The sequence below is a fragment of the Taurulus bubalis genome (genome assembly GCF_910589615.1).
Source record: "Taurulus bubalis genome assembly, chromosome: 6".
NCBI lineage: Eukaryota > Metazoa > Chordata > Actinopteri > Perciformes > Cottidae > Taurulus > Taurulus bubalis.
The window spans coordinates 29,472,920-29,497,623 of record NC_136594.1 but is presented as its reverse complement, the minus strand read 5'-3'; the positions used below and the strand labels follow the sequence as shown (position 1 = coordinate 29,497,623).

At 41.9% G+C, this 24,704-nt stretch overlaps 1 protein-coding gene across 1 annotated transcript in view; it reads left to right on the top strand.

Annotated features, from left to right (window-relative positions):
- The window catches only part of vegfc (vascular endothelial growth factor c), a gene marked incomplete at both ends in the record, with an annotated part of 56,602 nt that overhangs the window by 14,234 nt on the left and 17,664 nt on the right, over positions 1–24,704 (top strand). Inside the window, 3 exons of the mRNA XM_079219750.1 lie at positions 12,749–12,974; positions 13,602–13,792; positions 23,267–23,406. Of these exons, the coding sequence (XP_079075876.1) occupies positions 12,749–12,974; positions 13,602–13,792; positions 23,267–23,406 (557 nt within the window). The remainder of the gene's footprint in view (positions 1–12,748; positions 12,975–13,601; positions 13,793–23,266; positions 23,407–24,704) is intronic.

Genomic DNA, 24,704 nt, shown 5'->3' with positions numbered 1-24,704 from the left:
GCACTGGCTCTGGCTCTGGAACCTGGCTTTTTCCTTTTCTGGAGTTGCCCAGGGTGAGAGGTGCCGGGCGGGAGTGGGGATACTCACGAGCCCTCGGCTGAGTGCCGCAGTGTTGGAGTTTCCCCCGGGAACAAGAAGGTCGTCTCCTGCGGGCTGCGGGGAGTAAGGCTCTGACTGTTGTTTGTGCGTATGCACCGAACAGCAGTTTGGAGTATCCGGCCTTCTTGGAGTCGGTGGGAGGTAGACTTCAACGCTCAGGTGGGCAATGACAGAGACACCTGGCGGGGGTGATTGGAAGGAACGGCTTGCACGATCTGAATGCGAGTGGTGTCTCGCTATTTTCAAAAAGCTCCTTGTGGTAAGGCGCCTGGGGTGGATGAGATCCGCCCTGAGATGCTGAGGGTGCTGGACATGGTTGGGCTGTCTTGGCCGGGCTCAGCCTTAGAGATAGAGTAAGGAGATGAGTTTCCTCTGTAGGGCTCAGCCTTAGAGATATGGTAAGGAGCTTGAACATCAGGAGGAACTTGGAGTTGAGCCGCTGCTCCTTCGTGTCGAAATGAGTCAGCTGAGGTGGTTCAGGCACGTCCAGCTGGTCGGAGACCCCGGGAAAGACCCAGGACACGCTGGAGGGATTATATCTCCCGCCTGGCCTGGGAACGCCTCGGGATCCCCAGAATGACCTAGAAAATGTTGCTGGTGAGAGGGAAGCCTGGGTCAGCCTGCTGGACCTGCTGCCACCGAGACCCGACCCCAGATAAGCAGATGAAAATGGATGGATGGACAGGAGTTTGTATACAACCATTTCCCTCCTTTTAGTTTAGGTTTGCATTGCTGTCTGCATGCTGAGCTCTATCTCCTGTTCAAGGCAGGAGTATCAGCTGGGCAAAGTGGCAAACTGTCTCATGGTGAAAATAAGGAACCGTGTAAGAGGCTCAAAGAAAAACAAAAGGATATCATATCATATGTCTTAGATATGATAATTGAATTGATTGTCATTTCATCATGTCACTATCAGTTAGTATCTTTACATGCCATCTGTCCCGTAGATTTTTCACAAGCGAACCTGTCTTATTTGGATAATATAATATAATGTACTATAATATAATATAACATAATATAATGTAGTGCCACATTAATAGTCTTTTCTCTAAATAATAACATGTGCTTGTTATGTCTCAAAGGAACTAAAGTAAAATAACGATGGCAGTGGAATCATAGACAGCTGTGCATATGAAACATTATATATTGTATCACGGTGTCCATGTCTTGGCTCTCCTGTCTTTAATGTGCTGTGTGTTTGAGTATCTGACAGGTCTTTTCCACGTCTACTGTGTCTGAGTGTTTTACCATCTGTTTTACCGCTTCCTCTTCGGAAAATTATATTTGCTGGCTTTTTGTGTTAGTTCTCAATTTTAAACTAAAAATGAATATGTTTTCTGAGTTAAAAATATTTTTCTGCAGACGTTGATGTGGTCGTGGTCCCCAATCAGGAGTCCCTTTCTACACGTGTGCAACCATGTCCGCGTTTTTTCTTTATGTTGTTACAATGGGCAATGGGCCTCATTTTGTTGATATGAGCACACCAGTTTGACTTTTCATCCTATTTTGTGATACTGTCACTCATCATTCTAGGAACACAATATGTGAGCATAGGACCTATTAAACAATTTAACTCAAGGCCCACTTACGACTGTGAGCAGGGACGTCTTTCAATCTAAGGATTGGCAGTTCGATCCCCGGCTTCTTTACTCCATGTCGATGTGTCCTTGGACAAGACACTTAACCCTGATGGACAGGTGGTACCTTCATGGTAGCTCCTCCCATCAGTGTGAATGTTAGTTAGTCCTGATGGACAGGTGGTACCTTCATGGTAGCTCCTCCCATCAGTGTGAATGTTAGTTAGTCCTGATGGACAGGTGGTACCTTCATGGTAGCTCCTCCCATCAGTGTGAATGTTAGTTAGTCCTGAAGGATAGGTGGTACCTTCATGGTAGCTCCTCCCATCAGTGTGAATGTGAGTTAGTCCTGATGGACAGGTGGTACCTTCATGGTAGCTCCTCCCATCAGTGTGAATGTGAGTTAGTCCTGATGGACAGGTGGTACCTTCATGGTAGCTCCTCCCATTAGTGTGAGTGTTAGTTAGTCCTGATGGACAGGTGGTACCTTCATGGTAGCTCCTCCCATCAATGTATGCATGGGTGAATGATGTCAAGTAGTGTTAAAGAGCTTTGAGTGGTCACAAGACTAGAACAGATCTATATATTTGTATATATTCTGGGACAGAGTTATTCAGACTCTGGAGGAGATCTTATGCTCCAAGATTCCCAGGGACCCATGGACTGTGTACCTGGGGCTGATACCTGACGACATAATTCAAAATAAGGACATCTACCTCTTTAAAATCCTGATACTCGCAAGTAAAAAGGCCATCACAAGGAGCTAGTTGAAAAGTGACCCTCCAAGCCCAGGACAGTGTCTGGACATTGTGGAGGAAATATACTCTATGGAAAAATGATCAAAGCAGGGACCCATGAACAATGCTGGGGAAAATGGACTGCATACAAGGGAAAAGATGAGTAATTGCGAATGGTAAAAAAAAATCTTTTTCGACTACACTTTGAATAAAGAAGGTAGCACCGTAGTAGCACTTAAAGGTTACTTACTGATAGCACTTTGTGGTTTAACTTTATTGAAGAAAATGTACTTTCTTGATTCTTGTTGTTCTGAGTTTGTACTCATGGTTGAATGCACTTTGTAAGTCGCTTTGGATAAAAGCGTCAGCTAAATGAAATGCAATGTATTGACCCCCTATTAATTTACTCCATTTATTTTTCCTCTTTTTGTCATTTACTGTCATTTAACTGAAAAAAAAGTTCTATAAAAGTACAGTGCGTTTGCCATTTTACGGTTGACCAGTTTTCCCCAAAATATTTTTGTATCTGTTGGACCTCATTACAGATGGAAATTGCAACTTCCATCTTCCAAGACTCTGAGATGCAGTTATAAGTGCTGGAAAAGCTTGTCAGTGGAGCATTTTATTAGATAGTAGTAGTAGTTTTTTTTGCAGTGCAGAGTGACATTAACAAGGTTACTGTCTGAATTATGAGACCTCAACATGTATCTGTCTATTTAATTTAAAGAAGTCACCACTAATATAGGGTATCTTTTTCATTTTAGACAGCTTCACAGTTCAGTTTAGATTAATGAGCAGCAACACATCGAGACAGCCGAGAGACACGACTCCCTCACAGGGAGATGACGTTGAGCCCACAGAGACAGTTGAGTGTCAGCAGCTGGCATCATGCAGCACAACACCGTTCTCTGGTTTCAAGCTTTGGGGAGTCTCATAATCCCAAATATCACCTGAGCTGTCTGACAGCTGGCTGACTTTTCATCTGCCACGTTAGTGTTTACAGCCGTCTCCACATGTTGCTGTCTGCAGCTTTGTCCAGCTTGTTATTGCTCTTTGGTCCAATATGTTAAATGTCCGTGGGTGCTGTCACAGCTAACCCACTGTGGTGTGGATCAAATGAACTGCGGTACGTTTGGTTGGTCGGGTTGATGTGTTCATACTCACGTACAGCTGTGAACCATTTAAAGTCATCTGAGTCCGGCATCAGTTGTCCTCCGCTGCAGAGAGAAAGCAGAGTGCTTGAGCTCTGCTTTCTCAGCTTTTGAGGGATTTTGTGATTGCGTATAATTTTAGCATAAATTCAAAAGCTAAATGATCGGCAACTGTCTAGAGAGTGACCGCCAGATTCTAAACAACACATTTTTATCACTTATTAATCATGGTAAAACATATCATTTTCTAATAGTATACAAGATACTTTTTCCTGTTGCTCCCTCTCCATTGTTCGTGTTTTGGCAGTCTAATAGTAATGCTGATTATCAATTGTCTCTTCGTGAGGCAGCTTCAGGAATGTCCAAAAGGGTTCTTTCATTTCGTGAATCAGCATATATTTCTCTACATAAGAGTCAGGGAGTAGACACACACACACACACACACACACGCACACGCACACGCACACGCACACACACACACACACACAGGATGGAGAGAGACAGGCAGCACTGAGCTTAATACTCAGAAAGAAGTACTTTATGGCAGCAGAAGTTATTTCCTTTACTGATCATATTACTCATAAATCTTCTTTTCTGCAAACGATCACAAAGCAGGGAGCTTGTGTCAGCACACTACTGCCATCGTGCCTTCAGCTCAGAGTACTCAGCACCAACTAGTGCTGCAATGGTTATAGGTAAGATGACTCAAACTAAACATTAACGTTGTGGCTCATGGGATTCATCTTCATTTACCTCAAAGTGTTTCCTGAGGTTGAATGGGGAGTTTTTGAATGCCAGTATTTCAGTAGCTTTGGGTAAGCATAGGAGGCACTTCATCCGGTACGAAGAATCTTTCACTCCAACATAAGAAAACATTTCTCGCATATGGCAACGGGTGTTGTCTTCGTCACCACCGTCGTTTGTTGCGGGAGTAGCAGGTGCTTCCAGTTCTGCTTCCGTCATGAAATCAGTCATTGTAGTTTCATGTAGTCGCTAGCTAGCTATCATCCTGGCATCACTGGGAACTCTACTCATGTAGTCGCTAGCTAGCTAGCATCCTGGCATCACTGGGAACTCTACTCATGTAGTCGCTAGCTAGCTAGCATCCTGGCATCACTGGGAACTCTACTCATGTAGTCGCTAGCTAGCTAGCATCCTTGCATCACTGGGAACTCTGTGTCTGTGTTCCACCACAGTCCCCGATGTTGGTCTCATGATTCATTTTTTTCTAAAGATAGATTTGATTTTGTAGCGAGTAACGAAGGTTTCAGGGGAAATGTATCAGAGTAAAAGTATCAGTTTTCTTTGCAAAAAGTAAAAGTAAAAGTCAACAGAAATCCGAAACAAACATTCATTTGGATAAACTCACAAATAACAGAAATATAATCATTGTGGCATATTATAGTGATGTTAATGCAAAGTAAGCTCCCTTTAAAGCTACTAAACAACTTTTTGATTTGAGTTTTATTTAGATTTGACATTACCCTATAACGATTGAGCTGGCCCTGTTTCCCTGTTTGGTTTTTCATGCTGTCGTTGAACAGTTTGATGCACTTACTGGCACTTTCATGACCGAATAGAAATCATAAGAGGCCTCTGTCTCTCCAGCTTGGTATCTCAGTTCTCTCTCTCTCTAGAATAGCATTTGTACCCACCTAGTCATTTACATAAAGAACGTTTTCCTGTGACCATGTTTACCTTCGTCTCCTGCTTTTTCAGGTTGAGTGAGTGTGACTGCTGCTTGTGAGAGATAGAGGATGAGGAGCACGCCACGTATTATGTTGTGTTCCTGACTTAAAGAGATGGTTTTGATGTTTTGAAGTGAGGTTGATTGAGGTACTTCTCCATCGTCCGTCAGTGTATTACGACAGTAGATGGAGTATGTAGAAACAGGGAGTACTATAGTACATATTATAGACGCTAAAAAAATCAATATCAGTTTACTTGGATGCTATATAGAATATTTTAACACTGCTTTACTTTGGTGTCAGACAGCCCTTTCTCGTCAGTCCACTGAGTCCCCAATGAGCCCTGCAAAGCTTGGTCTTTAAAACAGGAAGCTGTAGTTCCTCTGTCAGGTGACGGGACAGTCCTATTTAGAGCTGCTGCATTCTCAATTGTTTGCTCCGGCTTCTTTGACCCGATGTGACGGCACAGAAACGCCTTTTTGCCCACGTAAAGGCTGTGTGTGTGTGTGTGTGTGTGTGTGTGTGTGTGTGTGTGTGTGTGTGTGTGTGTGTGTGTGTGTGTGTGTGTGTGAAAACACCATTCCAAACACATGAGCAGAAACACACAGAATTAGGGGAAACGGAGACAGGACACATAGAGAAAGACAAACACACATAGAAGGACAGAGGAAACCCACACAAAACATGCATATGCATAGAAACACTTAAATAAACTCTAGTAGGAAATAGTTGCCTGTCTCTCTCCCTCCCTCCTGTGTGTGTGTGTGTGTGTGTGTGTGTGTGTGTGTGTGTGTGTGTGTGTGTATTCTGTCCATGAATGATGGCCTTGCTTGCAGCAAGCGGTCATGTTGTTTCAGTCACTGATTGTGTAGCTATTAATTGCTGTTGATCATAAATAGTAGAATGGCATTTATCTTATAGGAGGACAGGAAGTGAGATAACTTTCACACACCATACATTTGTCACAGAAGAAGAATGAATCCAGACAGTAATGCAGTTCGTAAATGTTGCCTGTCTGCCAAATGAATTTCATCTGGGTCTGGGTGTGCTGTAAATGTACATGTTACTATGGTCGCCAACTTCCTAGTAGTGAAGTAACATCAGGTGGTTTCTTTCTCTCTCTCTTTCTCTCTCTCTCTGTCTCTCTGTCTCTCTGTCTCTCTCTCTCTGTCTCTCTCTCTCTCTGTCTCTGTGTCTCTCTCTCTCTCTGTCTCTATCTCTCTCCCTTTCTTTCAAATTCAAAGAGCTTTTTTGGCGATAAAAAAAGACAATATTGCCAAAGCATTAAGATAACAACATTACAGTAAAATAAAAATAAAAACACGTGTGTGTGACTGCAGTGGCCGACTGTGGGACAGTAGCAGAACTTTCCATTTCCACCGATGGGCCTCAGCTACTGAAGTGTATCCTGGTCTGTGGAGCGGAATAGAGCTCCCTATGCCATGACCGCCTGCTTCAGACCAAACCTCATGAAAGGAACCCACACAGTAAACGGGTTGTGTATGTAGAGACACATTGTATGTTGGATGGGGGTCTGAAGAAATGGATTGACTGAACATATTATTATGACTACATGTAAAACATGCGTGCAATGCATGAACTCAATTAGGAAAAGGTGCCAAATACATTGATCATACTTGGATCAGATTATTAGATTAAGTTATAAAGTTGGTTTGAGATCAGTATTTCTTTAAATTTACTTTATTGTTTTTAGAAATTAAAGCACCATCAATTTGGTGAAGGGCACATAATGACTTAAAAGTCATTATGTAAAAGAAATATTTTAGGACTTGATTTGGGACTGGATCGTTTCAACTCCAGACTGTGGCTCAGTGTGAGAGCAGGGTCTTTCTTCGATCGGTGATTCGAGTTCACGTCGACGTGTCCACGGGCAACAAGCAAACAAATTGCTCCCGTAAGCTGTTCCTGTGGTGTATGAATGTTTGGGATTTGTTGATCTTCACTCCAGACTTGACTCAGGACTTGTTGATATTGTTGTTATACTCAGGACTTGTTAGGGCCCGAGCACTGACGTAGTCAGAGTCGAGGACCTATTGTTGTTCAAATGTTTGTTTATTATTGTCGACCTATGCGCAGGGAAAAGAGGTGCTTGGGATAAACCTACATTCTTCAAAATTGGCACACCCATCCGAAATTTTAATATAATTTGGGTGTCGGCCAAAAGTCTGAGAAAATGTCTCTATAGCGCCCCCTTTAGTTGTGAAAGCCCACCCTTTTTGCGAACTTTGACCGATTGCCTTGAAATTTCGCACACATGTCCGGGTGGGACTGCTCTACAAAAAAGTCATCCGTGAAATTAAAATGCGCCTAATTAGATTTTCCGCCATTTTGAATTTTGTAAAAAATACATTCTTGTCATCTCCTCCTAAACGCTGGGTCCATTTCTTACGAAATTTCCTGTGGATCATCATTGGTTCAATGTGATTAAACGATATTTTCAACTTTGTTGATATCTCTTTGCGTTTAGAAGTTATTAACCAATTAACCTCTTAGGGGCGTGGGTTAATATGTCAATACACATAACTTCCAAATTACTTGGCCTATCTTCACAAACTTTGTGGCATATGTCAAAATCGTGTCTCTTAACATACTCAAATTGTTTCATAATATTCAGACACTAGAGGGCGCTGCAGTGAACTGCTCAATTTTGGTATTTTCCTTGTTTTCAGGCGTTGTATTCTGACGAACTCCTCCTAGAGATTGCACATGATTGATTTCAGATTCGGGCAATATGATGTAGAGGCCTTTGCAGGGAAAAGTTAGCAAAGGATTTTCAAAATATCGAACTATGTGAGCACAGAGCAGCGCCAAAGAGACACCATTTTCCATGAATATGGAAGTTGCTTTAACTCGGCTGTACATAATGTAACCTGCTCCATATTTCTCATATGTCATGACCTCTTGACCCTGAAGACAACCATATGATCAATTTTCATCCTAGTCATAGCGCCACCTAGAGGCAACAGGAAGCTACATGTTTTCTACTTGTACACCGTGCTCCTCACAGATTATTCAGATCCCTCTCAAAATGCGTCGGAAGAGACTTAAGACATTGGTAATGCATCACCTTGAAGATTGTAAGGATCCGTTGAACGGCATTGCGTGGGAGCATCGCGGAAGTTTGATCCTTCGCCATGACCGAATAAACCGATGTCACTCGACTCCACATGATAAGATCCTTTCCAGGTTTCACATGTTTGATCAGCCTCCAGCCCTGAAGACATGTGCAGTCTAAGTTTTGATTAGAGTCATAGCACCACCTAATGGTAACAATAAGTAAATATTTCTATACTTTGGCTTGCTTCTCTTAGTCAGTCAATCAGATCAACTTCCAATTACTTCTATACAAACATAAGATTTTCATGACGCCAGCCCCCAAAGATTTTGATGTTTCGTGAAACGCTGTTGCCGTGGCGACCCATCCTTCGCGGTCAACAACAGAGTCACTTTTGAGGGACTAGGCATGCTCGACACGTAAGTAAACTTGGCACACACAATTAAAGGCAAAGATGTAGTTACCTGATGTGATTTGAATGACTCAAAATGGCACTTTGGCTCAATAGTGCCCCCTACAAATATTCAATTAATCAGCCCCAGCGCTACGGTTGACCTACATGTATGAAACTTGCTAGGAATATGTAACACATGTAAACTTAAAAATAACTCTCTTGGGACCATGCTCTAAACGGTACAGGAAGTCAGATAGCGCCCCCTAAAAAAACGTGTTTTTTTTGACAACCTGTGAGTTGTGAAAGCCCACAGTTTTTGCCCCCTATCACCAATTGACCTGAAATTTAGCACACATGTCCGGTTGTGTCTGCTCTACAAAAAAGTATGTGGTCGCACTAAAGTCCGCCGACTTAGAATTTCCACCATTTTGAATTTTGATAAAAACAATTTTTTCCTCAAATCTTCCTAAACGCTGGCTTCGATTTTTACAAAATTCTCTGTGGATCATTAAAGGTTCAATTTCATCACAATACATCAAACGCTTGTTTGTATCTCTTTGTGTTCAAAAGAAAAGGACCCATTAACTTCTTAGGGGTAAATTCATCTAAATTGTACAAAGCAGCCCTTGCAGTACGTTCAACATAGATATACAATATTTGATAGGCATATGTACCACATATAAACTTAAAAATAACTCTCTTGGGACCATGCTCTAAACTGTACCAGAAGTCGGCCAATTTCGTTTTCGTCCTTCATTTCTAGTTCAAATTGCCATAGTTTCCCAGTAAGTGGCGCTCTGACTATGAGTTAATATTGGCATGCAGCAGTCTTCAAGCCATGCCTCTCATAAAGCATGTTAACTTTGGAACAGTTTTGACAAAGTACAGTTGAGTTACAACAGCTTGCTTCTTTTTCCTTTTTCTTCTCCTTCGGGAGCCTCTGTGCTTCCTCGCCTCAAGTTTCCATGGATTGTGGCTGTGCCTAGAGCCAGTCCTGCCTCCTGCAATGGCGGCCCTGCTGATGCCCGTCCTCTCTACCTCTTTCTGCTTCATGGATCGTGGACCATACCTACTACTCATGATATTAATACTTTCTGTCATATTCATGTAACGTGCTGGAACTCCGTTAAGTAATTCATTCTGGTCACATGACATCTATTGCTTCTGTCCATCTGGGAAGAGGGATCCTCCTCTGTTGCTCTCCCTCAGGTTTCTTTCCTTTGTTCACTGTGAAAGGGTTTTTACTATCTTTATTTAGGGGAGTTTTTCCTGATCCCATGTGATGAGGTCCCTGGACAGGGATGTTATGTGTTCAATTCAATTCAGTTTATTTTGTATAGCCCAACATCACAAATACAAGTTTGCCTCGGAGGGCTTTACAATCTGTACACATGACATCCCTGTCCCGGGACCTCACATCGGATCAGGAAAAACTCCCCCAAAAAGATAGTAAAAACCCTTTCACAGGGAAAAAAGGGGAAGACACCTGAGGGAGAGCAACAGAGGAGGATCCCTCTCCCCGGATGGACTGAAGCAATAGATGTGAATGAATGAATGTGACAGAAATTATTCATATAATGAGTAGTATGCATGGTCCATGATCCAGATAGCCACGACCGATTAAGCAGAAGGAGGTAGAGAGGAGGGGCATCCCAGGGGCAGTGGGAGGAGAAAGCAGGGCCATGGCAGCTGGCAGGACGGCTCCAGGCCAGTTGCATCAGCAGGGCCATGGTTGTATCAGCAGGGCTGGTTCCAGGCAGCCACGAATCCATGGAAAAAGAAAGTAGAGTTAGTAATATGCATTGAAGAGACAATCATTTATCCAGAAGGAGAGAAAGAAGAGGTGAAGAGGAGGAGCGAAAAGAGGAAGAGAAGGAAAGGAGGAGCTCAGTGTATCCTAAAATGTCCCCCAGCAGTCTAGGCCTATAGCAGCATATCTAGGGCTTGGACCAGGGCAAACCTGAGCCAGCCCTAACTATAAGCCTGAAACAGCCCTAACTATAAGCGCCATCAAAGAGGAAAGTCTTAAGTCTACTCTTAAATGAGGTGACCGTGCCTGCCCCCCGAACTGAAAGTGGAAGCTGATTCCACAGAAGAGGAGCCCGATAACTGAAAGCTCTAGCCCCCAACCTACTGTGTACAGATTGTATAGCCCTTCGAGTCAAATTTTTATTTGTGATGTTGGGCTATATTAAATGAACTGACTTTAATTTAATTGTATGATCAAGAACCATATGAAATAGCCACCACACCACTTCCACGGCATTCCATGAAACATCAATCTTTTCATCACTTTTGATACGTATTTGTATCTGTATATACATTTATATACATATTTACAAATAAACATATATATACATATAACATCTATATACATATATATAATATACATATATATGTATATATATATATATATATATATACAGTATGTATATATATTTGTGTGTATATATATATATATACATATATATGTGTAGATATATACACACATATATATATATATATATATATATATATATATATATATATATATATATATATATATATATATATATCCCTCTAAATTAAAGCTGCTCGCAGCTGTGACTGGGCCCTCGCTTCAAGCACGTCGGGGTAAGCCGAAGGGTCGCCGGCTCGTCCGTCCGAGAACGTTCGCCTGCCAGGCGGATGTTCGAGGCTGGGAGAGCCGGTGACCCGCCGGCGTCCCCGACGTGCTTGAAGCGAGGGCCCAGTCACAGCTGCGAGCAGCTTTAATTGATATTGTTGTTATACTGAGGACTTGTTGTTATACTCAGGACTTGTTGTTATTGTTGTTATACTCAGGACTTGTTGATATTGTTGTTATACTCAGGACTTGTTGATATTGTTATTATACTGAGGACGTGTTGATATACTCAGGACTTGTTGATATTGTTGTTATACTGAGGACTTGTTGATATTGTTGTTATACTCAGGACTTGTTGTTATACTCAGGACTTGTTGATATTGTTGTTATACTCAGGACTTGTTGATATTGTTGATATACTCAGGACTTGTTGTTATACTCAGGACTTGTTGATATTGTCGTTATACTCAGGACTTGTTGTTATACTCAGGACTTGTTGATATACTCAGGACTTGTTGATATTGTTGTTATACTTAGGACTTGTTGATATTGTTGATATACTCAGGACTTGTTGATATACTCAGGAATTGTTGATATTGTTGTTATACTCAGGACTTGTTGTTATACTCAGGACTTGTTGATATTGTTGTTATACTCAGGACTTGTTGTTATACTCAGGACTTGTTGATATTGTTGTTATACTCAGGACTTGTTGTTATACTCAGGACTTGTTGATATTGTTGTTATACTCAGGACTTGTTGATATACTCAGGACTTGTTGATATTGTTGTTATACTTAGGACTTGTTGATATTGTTGATATACTCAGGACTTGTTGATATACTCAGGACTTGTTGATATTGTTGTTATACTCAGGACTTGTTGTTATACTCAGGACTTGTTGTTATACTCAGGACTTGTTGATATTGTTGTTATACTTAGGACTTGTTGATATTGTTGATATACTCAGAACTTGTTGATATACTCAGGACTTGTTGATATTGTTGTTATACTTAGGACTTGTTGATATTGTTGATATACTCAGGACTTGTTGATATACTCAGGACTTGTTGATATTGTTGTTATACTCAGGACTTGTTGATATTGTTGTTATACTCAGGACTTGTTGATATACTCAGGACTTGTTGATATTGTTGTTATACTCAGGACTTGTTGATATTGTTGTTATACTCAGGACTTGTTGTTATACTCAGGACTTGTTGTTATACTCAGGACTTGTTGATATTGTTGTTATACTCAGGACTTGTTGTTATACTCAGGACTTGTTGATATACTAAGGACTTGTTGATATTGTTGTTATACTCAGGACTTGTTGATATTGTTGTTATACTGTATTCAAGTTGTGTACTGATAAAGAAGACCAGCAGTATTCTCAGTGAAGGTGTCTCTTGTCTCTTTCAGGACTCTTACCCAAAGCCAGACATGGAGGAGAAGCTGCGTTCAGCTTCCAGTGTGGATGAACTGATGAGTCTTATTTATCCGTCTTACTGGGCCGCTTTGAAGTGCAGATCCAAACTATCTGCTGCCCCTCCCGCCTTCAAGCTCCAACTTCGCCGACTAAGGCCGCTGGCCAATACAGAAGAGCCAATATTCGCTGCTGCCTACCTCAACTTGGATGTCCTAAAAAGTATGTTTTCACTTTGCTTTAATGTCATTTATTTCAGACTGGGTCATCAAAGCAGCTCCCATCAAGGGAAACATACGGCATCTAAGGCTGTTCCTGTCCTTTTGAGGACCTATCATAGAATTAACTAATAAAGAGTGACCTAAACATTTGATTATATATATATAAAGTAATACTACATTAATGCTTTTTTCCAAAATGTTTTCTTCTGCATCAGTTAGAGCATCACAGTAGAGGGGCAGGCTATATAGAAGGTACTTAATGTGACCGTGGACTTGAGTTTGAGGCCCAATTCGTGTTAGCTCTCCACAAAGTGTCCGTGCCTCTGCAGGGGATTATATGTAAACATGTTATGTTAGGAATACTCTATCTAACTATACCAACATCCATCATGACCGATCACATTGGCTCCACCTTGATGTTGACAGTTTGGTGATGACCCACATTGTACTCAACAGTTTTGACTTGGCAACCTTGGAATATACAAATGTAGAGACCACATGTTTGTGTCTGTGTGTATCATATTTGTGTCTTTGTGTCTTTGTGCATTGCCATCCATGTGCGCAGCAGCTGACAGAAAGACATCTGTGTTGCATGGCTGTGGTGGTCTGACCTTCTGTGTGTGTGCAGGTATAGAGTCGGAGTGGAGGAAGACTCAGTGCATGCCCAGGGAAGTGTGTGTCGACGTGGGCAGGGAGTTCGGGGCTCCCACCAACATCTTCTATAAACCACCCTGTGTGTCCGTCTACAGATGTGGGGGATGCTGCCACTCTGAAGACCAACAATGCAGGAATATCTCCACTGGTTACCTCAGCAAAACTGTAAGCAGAGTCTTATTCTTATTTTTTCTTTTCATTATTAATGTCTGGCTCAAGGCTTTATTTATTTTTCATTTTGTATTATGTATTATTTAGTATTTAGTATTTTAAACTTTTTGTATTTTAGAACCCTGAGGCCTGGCCATTCAAGTTTTGCACATGAATGAGAGAGAAGCACTGTTGGCAAAACTATCAGTTTTGGTTTGGTTACTCTTCATTAGTACCCGTACGTAGACTTGGTTTGCAGCAGAAAGCAGTAGAAAGCGAGGCATCCATCTCGACATACATTACAACAAACACAGACAACCAGACAAACGTGATAAAAGTACTCAAAGCTACAGATCAGTGCTGTTATAATGATCATGTGTTCCCCTGAGTGATTCCTGCTGGAACAAACTGTTTTATAACACTTATTAAAGTATTAAAGTGTCGCTCAGGCAGCGCACCATCACAAGAGGTCGTCTGGTCACAGAGCTGTTGGCTCTATTCCTGGAAATGTCAGGGAATGATTTTCATTTCACATGAACTTCATTAAAACATATGGACATTTTAAACACACTATGAAAATAAATATTGTCTTGAGAATTGCCCTCAAGACATTTGCACTTTAATCATCTAAAAACGTAATCTAAATGACGCTTTAAATGACCATTTTAAAGTACAAGAAAGCCTCTTCTTTTTGGAGCATTGAGCCCACGGCACATTAAAAAAGATTTAGCTTTGTGATTCAGCAACACTTTTGAAAACTGTAAGTCACTGAACATCATAAGTTCAGTGACTTACAGTTTGTTGAGTTGCAGACTAACTTAAAAGTTCTCTGAACTGAGCACAGCGCTCCAACAGAAGTATGGAAGCAGTAGTTTGGTGTTGCTATCCTGGATGACATGTTTACTCTGGTGTACAGTAGGTGATGCTGCTTGTTGCTGACAGGAGCAGTGCTTTACCAAAACCTTGGATGTTGTAGACTGGTGTTTTCTATAAGCGCCTCCTGAAGGAGATCACGTGGAGTGACGCCTCCCTGCAGCTGAGGACATTGTAGAGAACCCTTCCAAACACAGCCCTGCTTATGTTGCCTATGACGTAACAGGACGGCTGCACCGTCTGTGGCGTGACGAGCCAGTGCTCCCCAGAGGAAATACTATTTTTGATGATGTCATGACCCGCTTCTCTAATGCGGCGCAGATCATGGTCAAGTGTGCGATGCTCTGCGTGTCCGAGGCGTGCCAGACACAGTGTTTGGTCATTAATGGCCAGGCTCAAACCTGTGGTGCACCTGGATGCTAGTTGGGACCGGATAGAATGCATTGCACTGTATCTCTAACGCACAACCCTCTCCTGTCTCACCTGCTCTTCCGTAGTTTGGTGATGAGACCTTCGACTTACCATTCCATTACGATTAGAATGCACGAGTCTCAAAGTATCGCAACCTCAATTGACTAAATACTCCTAGACTACTGCATGACTTCTTCATCAATTAATACAAGCCAGTTAGTGGACTGCCGAACAAACAACTGCAAACAATAAGGAAGAGAGAGAGGACAGAGACAGAAACTAGTGCGAACTAGCAGAACGCAGTAAACACACTTAGCTGAAATGAAACCAAACTCGCGCACATGTCCGGTCACTGCATCGGTACAGAATCGTCCCCATCTCAATGCCAAATATACGCACCTCTAATAACAAGTAGCACACTCATTCATGCCCTGCAGCCAAGAGTTCTGACTGCTAAGTTATACACACCAATAATCACAACCTCAACCTTGGCAGAGTGGGTGAAATGGGTTTGTTTGGAGCCCAGAATGGACTGTTACAGCTTTAAATAGCACTCTGCAGCTCCTTGTGACACAATGTATTCTTGAGTTATTTCCACCACTCAGCTGTGCTGTTGTTCGTTCAACTGATTAGTTAATTTGCTTTAATGAGTTCCCATAAGTGTTCTGGCCTTGTGGCTGTCTGGGCCGATAACTCCTTTGTTCGATAGAAGTTGATTTCAATCAGATCAGGAAGTCTACATTGACCAGTGGTTTGGCTGCATAATGTTTTTTGCATTCACACTGTGTGTGTGTGTGTGTGTGTATGTGTGTGCGCGTGTGCGCGTGTGAAAACACCATTCCAAACACATGAGCAGAAACACACAGAATTAGGGGAAACGGAGACAGGAGGAAGACAAACACACATAGAAGGACGGAGGAAACCCAGACAGGACATATTCATGTGGAAAGATGCACATACACAAAACATGCATATGCATAGAAACACTTAAATAAACTAATTGTTTCTAGTAGGAAATAGTTGCCTGTTTCTCTCCCTCCCGTGTGTGTGTGCATGCTGTGCATGAATGATGGCCTTGCTTGCAGCAAGCGGTCATCAGAATCAGAATCAGAATACGTTTATTTACCAGGAATGTTTACACAAACGAGAATTTTTTCTAGGCGGAAGGTGCATAAACATTAGACATGAGACGTTAGACGAGACAAACAACAATCAACGACAACAACAGTGCAATGATCTTAAATCAAGTATAAGATAAAGTGTTCAGATAAACAGATAACGTTAATGTAAGTGTATGTTAAAGTGTTTAAGTTAAAAAGTGTATGTTAAGTGGCATGAGTGTTTAAATATGAAGTGTGACCGGTAAGAAGAAAGAAAAGAAAGAAAAATAGTCCTGGGGTGACAGAGTCAGTCAGTGGGGGACCCGCACTCTGTTGATGAGCCCGACGCCCGACTGTTAGTGTGGCGTGAGGTCTTGGTCCTGATGGACCTCAACCTCCTGCCAGAGGGAAGGGACTCAAACAGGTAGTGTCCAGGGTGAGAGGGGTCAGCTACGATCTTCCTAGCTCGCTTCAGAGTCCTTGAAGCGAACAAGTCCTGGAGGGACGGCAGATTGCAGCCAATCACCTCTCAGCAGAGCGGATGATGCGCTGCAGCCTGGCCTTGTTCTTGGTAATGGTTGAGGTGTGCTAGACGGTGATGGCGGAGCAGAGGATGGACTCAATGATGGCAGTGTAGAAGTGCACCATCATGGTCTTTGGCAGGTTGAACTTCTTCAGCTGCCTCAGGAAGAACATCCTCTGCTGGGCCTTCTTTGTGATGGAGCTGATGTTCCGCTCCCACTTGAGGTCCTGGGTTAGGATGGAGCCCATGTTATTTCAGTCAGTGATTGTGTAGATATTAATTGCTGTTTATCATCATGTGTGTGTGTGACACTCCGAACAGATGTGATAAGGAAGCAGGGTGGCTCACTCCGTAGATACTGCCATCATCATTTCTGAAAAAAAACTATGTGAAATAAAAACGACATTTGGCCAGTTACTAGATTCACTGTCACAAAGTGGCATTTTACTTGCTCTGGGAAAGTGAACCGTATCGGTTGAGCCCTATATAGTGTGACTAGCGTTATATTTGCAGTTTTGTCTTTTCACTGTGGGGACTGAGATAGCTGTTGATGAACTAAACGATGTTGAGCTTATTTGTATTTTTTTTGTTTATTTTTACAGGGACAATGCACACTAATCAACAGAACAACTGTAAGTGAGCCAGAGTTAGCCAGAGAGGCTAATTTTCATCTGCTGTCCCTGGCCAGATTTTTTTTTTTATGGCAGCCTGAAAATACATTTTCAATAACACAATGCAACTAAGATAGACAAATAGTAATGTATAGACACAACTGATTCACATCAAAGAAAAGTGTTTCCACAATAGATGCATATATAAAACACTGGAGGCACATAAAAAAAATTAACACTAAAACAAGACAAATGCACACATACACCAAATAAGCAGACAGGACAGACAGTACAGGACAGACAGTACAGGACAGACAGTGCATTTATGATTGCACACCTGATGGCAACAAGCCATTTCTTAAGGCTATGTTTGAATGTCTTGTACGTTTTTTGTGTGCGTATATGTGATGGAGGAGCATTCCATGAGTTTGCTGAATACACCGAAAATGCAGATTTGCTAAAGGGCTTGACCTATGTGCAATGACACAATCACCTCTTGAAGCAGATCTAGTGTGTCTGCCACTTTGTGTGTTGTTTAATAAAATCACTAAGCGGAGTTGGAGCCATACCATGTAAAACTTTAAAAACCAGACATACATCAGTGAATTTAATGAGGTTCTCCCAACTCAAGATATGGTGTTTGATGAGAATATTGCAGTGATGGTGACTTTTAGTTTTTTATCCAGTGTCTTTAGAGTTTGTTTATGCAGAATATGGATATGTTTTAATGTCGTGCTGCTGGCTTGTGCCCAGCTGGTTAAGCAGTAGGTGAGATGGGGGATAATCATTGCATTAAAATATAGTTTTGCAACCTGCATGGGTAGACAGTTTCTTATATATCAAAAATTCAAGAGGTTACATTTTAAAACCTTTGTCACATGTTTGACCTGCTTTTTAAAAGAGAGATTAGAATCAATAAAAATTCCTAAATATTTAAAATCTGACACTATCTGTAGCCTCTGACCAGCAACATAAACATCTGGCTCTGGTGACACTTTGCAAGCCCTCTTTGTGAAGAACATACAAACAGTCTTTTTTAATATTCAGGTGAAGGCAGGAATCTGAAAGCTTGCTCTTTGTTCTTTTCGTGCACATAAATCACTGTGTCATCAGCGTACATTTGAATATCACACCCATTGCACACACCCGGCAAATCATTAATGTATAAACTGAATAATAAAGGCCCTAAAATTGTATTGTTGTTTGTAAGTGAATAAGATGCATTTTACAAAAAAGGTTTGGTGTGATTTATGTGTTATGAATATGTACCCAAATTAAAAACCGAATACCCACAAATTCTGGATATTGGGGTCCAGCCCTATTCACTGGCTGAAAATGATTTTGTACCGTTGTTGTGTCCTCCATAGAAAGAGCATACCACTGTCATGAGAAAAGCAATCATCTTCAAGAAGTCAGTTAAATAGCAGACTAAAAAGTCAGCCTTGTTGCACATTTAGAAAATTGGACAAAGGTATTTGAATGATACTTGGACTAATGGTAGAAGAAACTTCATGTAGCAGCCACCCCTTAGTTGAGGTCAGACACAATGAGGCCAAGGTTGAGGCTGAGAGGCCTGGCAGCATTGCCAGAGCTGTGGGTGCTGAGACACCGTCTTCTTGAGCTTTCACAACACATTCTTTCACTCTGCTGCTTTTTCCAAACTGCTATTTTTGGCTGCAATATCAGACTACTGGTGCAGAGTTAGAGATTTACATATGCTTCATTGTACGTCATTCAAATGATGGTCGACTCTTTAGACTATTTACACTTTAACTGAATGGTAATGACTTCTAGAATATGATTATCTGAACATGGATGTAAGGAAAGGTGAAGAGCCAAATGTGGTTGTTTCTTTAAGAGCGTTCTGTGGTTTGTTTCGTCATCCTAAAAGTTTAATTGTGCTGATTTACTTTGGCAGTGCCTTGAAGCAGCTGGCAATCATTGAGAGGTTTTGACACTTAGCAGGTAATAGAAGTTTGCTAAACTGTATAATTTACAATTTGACTGACTGTAAGTGTCTTTAAGCATTTATGTCGGTCTGGTCTCGGCATAAGGGTTTAGCTCAACACCTGCACTCTAAAATCTATTTTCAATCTAAAGTGTCTCACATTTTCTCTTTTATATTGTGTCCTGGTGTTGTCATAGTTGGCTGTGTTACCTTTAATACATCACATATGCTATATTATAGATATTTGATTTTTTGCTTCATGGGGCCCAACAATGGTAATGTCAGCTGGCCTGTCCCTCCTTCTAACGTTCCGGTCCAGCGCAAGAGGTCTTCACAACTAATTGCCAGATGGCAGATACATTGGCGGAATATATTCATGGTCCCTAGAGAATGAATCCTTTTCAATGACCTTCTCACTATTCCTTTGGCACCATCAAGCAGGATTTCCATACTCACCAACAATATCAGGCAACCTGGCATGAAATGTTGTGAGCAAAATGTAACTTTACACATTAGATATGCAACAAACAAAACAAATCCATCAGGGAAGATGAATTAAAATATTCCGGAGAAAACAAGATTAGCTAAACTGGCAGGCTACTCCGGCTCGATCAACCTCCATCAAAAAACAGCGAATAGCATGTGGATAGTTTGAAGATGACATAGGGTGCATCCCAGGACTCCTTGCATCTTAGTCCCTCCCACTGGGAAACCATGCGAGGAGAGAGGAAACCAGAAATTAGCCGTCCTTTCCTGTGAAGCAACATCTGTTTCTGATGACGGCGCTATACTGTGTCCTGCTTAGAGGCACAGGAACCGTTATTACTGGCATAATGCTTTCATATTATATATGTTTTTGTTTTTTTAAATGACATAATAAGTTTGTTGTTTGTACCTACAATTTATGATTTTTCACCAGATAGTAAATCAGAAAACAGATCTAATGTGAAACTTGGGAGTGATACACTGAGTTTAATATATGGACTGTCTTTACTGGTATGAAAGTGACATTATATCAGTAGTGATCAGTCCGATCAGCGTCCAATCAAATAACTGATATCCAATTAGGGGGGGTGTCAGCTGTTACAAAACCTCTCTGAAGGCTGCGCTCCTGTATCCTCGCTCATGGCTCTTCTGAGCAGAAATAAGAGCTTTGAGGCGGCCTTAAATAGACCTATACTTGTAGATTCAAGATATTTTTTATGTCATATGCACAGATAACAGATTGTTACTCTGTACAATGAAAAGCTTATTTTGCTGGGTCCTCCTAACACAGAATTACAATAAAAGGTAAATAAATTATAAAAATAAGGCACAAAATATAGCAACAGTATTGCACAAAAATAAGACACAAAAATGGCTCTGCCATGGCCCTGCTGATGCCCTCCTCTCTACCTCCTTCTGCTTCATGGATCGTGGTTGTCTGGATCGTGGTTCATGCCTACTACTCATTATATGAATAATTTCTGTCATATTCATGTAATGTGCTGTAACTCTGTTATTCTATTCATTCTGGTCACATGACATCTATTGCTTCTGTCCATCTGGTGAGAGGGATCCTCCTCTGTTGCTCTCCTGAAGGCTTCTTACTTTTCTCCCTGTCAAAGGTTTTTTTCTAATCCGATGTGAGGTCCTGGTATGTATGTGTACAGATAGTAAAACACTCTGAGGCAAATTTTTTATTTGTGATTTTGGACTATACAAAATAAACTGAATTGAATAGCAAAGCTCCATCCATCATACTGGATGAATTGAAAATTGTAAAAATTAAATGAGTCACTTATATTAATATAGGCTTTCTAAATCTAGATTATCCTTTAATATCCCCAGCCCTGATGACTGAGAGAAGGGGAATGTTATCAAATGTAATTGTCCAATGTAAATTAGTTATGAAGTGATAGAAAAAATTACTCGACACCTGGTGGTAAAATCATTGATCAGGACATTTAATCTTTGCAAAGAGGAGCAGAGTCAGAAACACAACATGATATGTCAATTGCGTATCCTGGACTGCTCCAAGAATAAGCGAAGGGCTACCTTCTTAAATATCAATAGACAGAAGGACACATGACGTCTTCATATCTCCATCATGAGTCATTGCATTTCTTTCGCTAGACTGGCTTGTCAGGGCCAAAGTCACAAGACATACCTTTCTTAACCTAGAGACATACTGATATTTCAGTCCCCAGTCTCTATCAGCATGACCAGCCAAGGATGTGTAAGCATGAAAATGTATGTGAGAGTTCAATCAGAAGTCACTGGCTTTATACTAATACAACTAACTAATGAAACCTTACTAGTGATTCTGAAGGTAACATGAAATACAGTATTAATCAATAGTAAGAACATTTTTCTTCTAACATAAAGGATTTAGTATTAAAAATGCCTATTTGAAGGAGGAAAAAGTTTGAAGGTTGTCTGTGCTGCCGTGGTTGCAACCTAAGAACCCACTGGCCGTCTCGCTGAAGAAGGAGGCCTTTTAGGTTTGGTTGGTCCAGGAGCAGACAGGTACCAGTTCGCCAGAAGGGCTACAGCTGCAACGGGCAGCAAAGCAAAACCCCCAAGAGTGGGAGGAGTTCGGGGAGACCATGGGGAAGGACTCTCTGTTGGGCTCAAGGAAGTTCTGTCAAAAAATTTGATGACGCACAAAGGGAGTCAGACTGCGTTCGGCAGGGGAAGAAAACTGGATACGTACTGGAGATAGCCGAGCAGAACCAACTGAACCATGGATAATTTCCATTATCCAACTGCCTATTCAGGGCCAGGGGTGCTGGAGCCGATCCCAGCTGACATGGGTGAAGGCAGGGTTCACCTGGACAGGTGTACAGTTCATCTCAGGGCTCATTAGAGACAGACAACCATTCATGCTCACATTCACACCTATGGGCAGTTTCCTCTGCAGAATATTGATGCCTCGAAACTAGTTAAAGAGATGAAGCGTAGGTATGGAGAATTTGATAGACTTTCAAGCCAACCACAAATTTAAGAAATGTGTCCAGGTGAACTTTTCAACCCAGTGGTGGTCAAAGAGCTCTCTTTATGTGTGTGTGTGTGTGTGTGTGTGTGTGTGTGTAACCATGGTGAGCTCTTTGCCAGGTCACAAAGACTGAGGTCAGACTTAATGATATCCTCATTAGGGTGAGAGGGAGAGAGACTGTTTAAGCTGTTTAAGAGGCCTGAAGAGGGGTCATTGAGACTAATTAGCTTCTATTCATGCTGTTTAATTGATTTAAAGAATGAAGTGGCTCTCAGGGTTTTTCTTCTCTTCTGTACAGCAGTCTGTAGGTGTCTTCATCAGTGCCATGTGAAAAACCAGGCCCAGCTCCTTATTACTCTCTCTTTTCTTCAAGTGCTAATCCTTCACATTCTCGCTCATTGTATTCATTTTAAAATGTGCTCATTTCCCCAGTGACTCAAGCTTCAGGTTGAAGTCTCCTTGAGGAAATGTCCTTGAGGAAGGGTACTTGTTGAAGGATCCTTGTTGAAGGCTCCTTGTGGAAGGCTCCTTGTTGAAGGATCCTTGTGGAAGGCTCCTTGTTGAAGGGCCCTTGTGGAAGGGTCCTTGTGGTAGGGTCGTTGTGGTAGGGTCCTTGTTGAAGGCTCCTTGTGGTAGGGTCCTTGTGGTAGGGTCCTTGTGGTAGAGTCCTTGTTGAAGGATCCTTGTGGAAGGCTCCTTGTGGAAGGGTCCTTGTTGAAGGCTCCTTGTGGAAGAGTCCTTGTGGAAGGCTCCATGTGGAAGGCTCCTTTTGTCTGTTTCATCATTTAAAGTTTGGTTCAGAATACGGCAACAAGATGAATGTCTGATGTATAATGGTGGAACAGAAAACAAGAATTTCTGACCGTAAAAGATGGTGAACTGGATGAAATAGAAACTTGTGGAGCCCTCAGACACAACCTGTCCTGCTCACCTGAGGGAACATACAAAAAGTGCACTGCCTTCCTCTTAGTGCACCACCCTTTTTGCCCCTTGTCTTGACTGACCTTGTCTCTCTCTGACTCTTCTCTCCTCTGCTCTTTCTGCAGCTGTTCGAAATCACAGTGCCGATCACCCAAGGCACCAAGCCAGTGACCATCAGTGTGGCCAACCACACGCAGTGCAGCTGCCTGTCCAAACTGGACGCCTACAAACAAGTTCACAGCATCATCAGGAGATCCCTGCCGGAGTAAGCGATCTCGTACTCACTGCATCATTCTGTCTCTGTGGAACACACACACACACACACACACACACACACACACACACACACACACACACACACACACACACACACACACTCTCTTGATTAACTTCATAGAGCCATGATATGTTGCTATGTTCTTGAGTGCATACCTGCATGATGCTGTGATTTATGACCTCTCCAGAACCCTCTGTGATCGCCAGGATCCCGTGAGGAAGTGGTTCATGGTGTATTTTTTTGGCATGTGTCCTGAGAACAGAATGATGCAAATATATTAGAGTTGGATTAATTGTTATAGTCTATTCTTTAACAATTATGTCTGGTTGACGTAACCACGAGCAATTGGCCTCACATCATCATCTTTAGTACAAAGAGAGTTCTCAGGAGGAGTTTGCCGAGGCTGTCCCTTGGCTCCTGTTAAGTTAGTGATCTTTGTGAACAGGGTGTGCAGACCCGGAGTGCAGAGTGTCTCCGTTTAATGACCCCAGGATCGCTGCTTCATTGGCGGTTTGCAGCTATGGTCCTGGTACTCTGCCAGAAAACGGTGGTCCTTCAGTTCGGGAACAGTTTCTGTTTCTGAATACAAATATCTCCAGAAAGAAATGTTGGCATTGTACGTTCTTGCAAACTACGGGTTATGTTGAATAGCGACATTTCTGAACAAAGAATATGCTTCATTAATATGTTTCATATCACGGTTTCAGAAACACACAAGGCCACACGGTTAATGTTGTAAACCCACTGGTTAGGTTTAGGAAAGTATGAAACAATGTGTGAGTCTAATTCTTCAGTCGATGCCATAAGACCGCTGCAGAGGAAGAGGACACAGTGAGAGGACGTATGAAAAGAGCGGCAGTCAAACCTCAAATGAGGGAAGACGTGTCGACCTGTTCAATATGGAATGAGAGAGAGAGAGATACATAGAGAGACAGAGAGAGACAGTCAGATAGACAGAGGCACCACTTGTGACTTCAGAGGAATGTTGATACGTGCTGGTATTTAACTATATCTACACTCACAACAGTTGGGTTCAGCACTGCGTGTCAGATTATGGCTGCAAAAGGAAATGCATTGGAGGTTTTCTCACCCACAAATCATCCAACATGTAAGAGCACACAAACGTCAGCATGAAGCACTCGTATGTTTCACGTTAGGTGAAGTGAGAGAAACGCAGCAGTCACACAGCTGCTGTTTCCCAAAAGTCTCTCTGCCTTTACCTCCCTCACATCTTTTTCTTTCACCCTCCTATTCCCTGTCAGACGTATTAAATATCAGGTTCATAC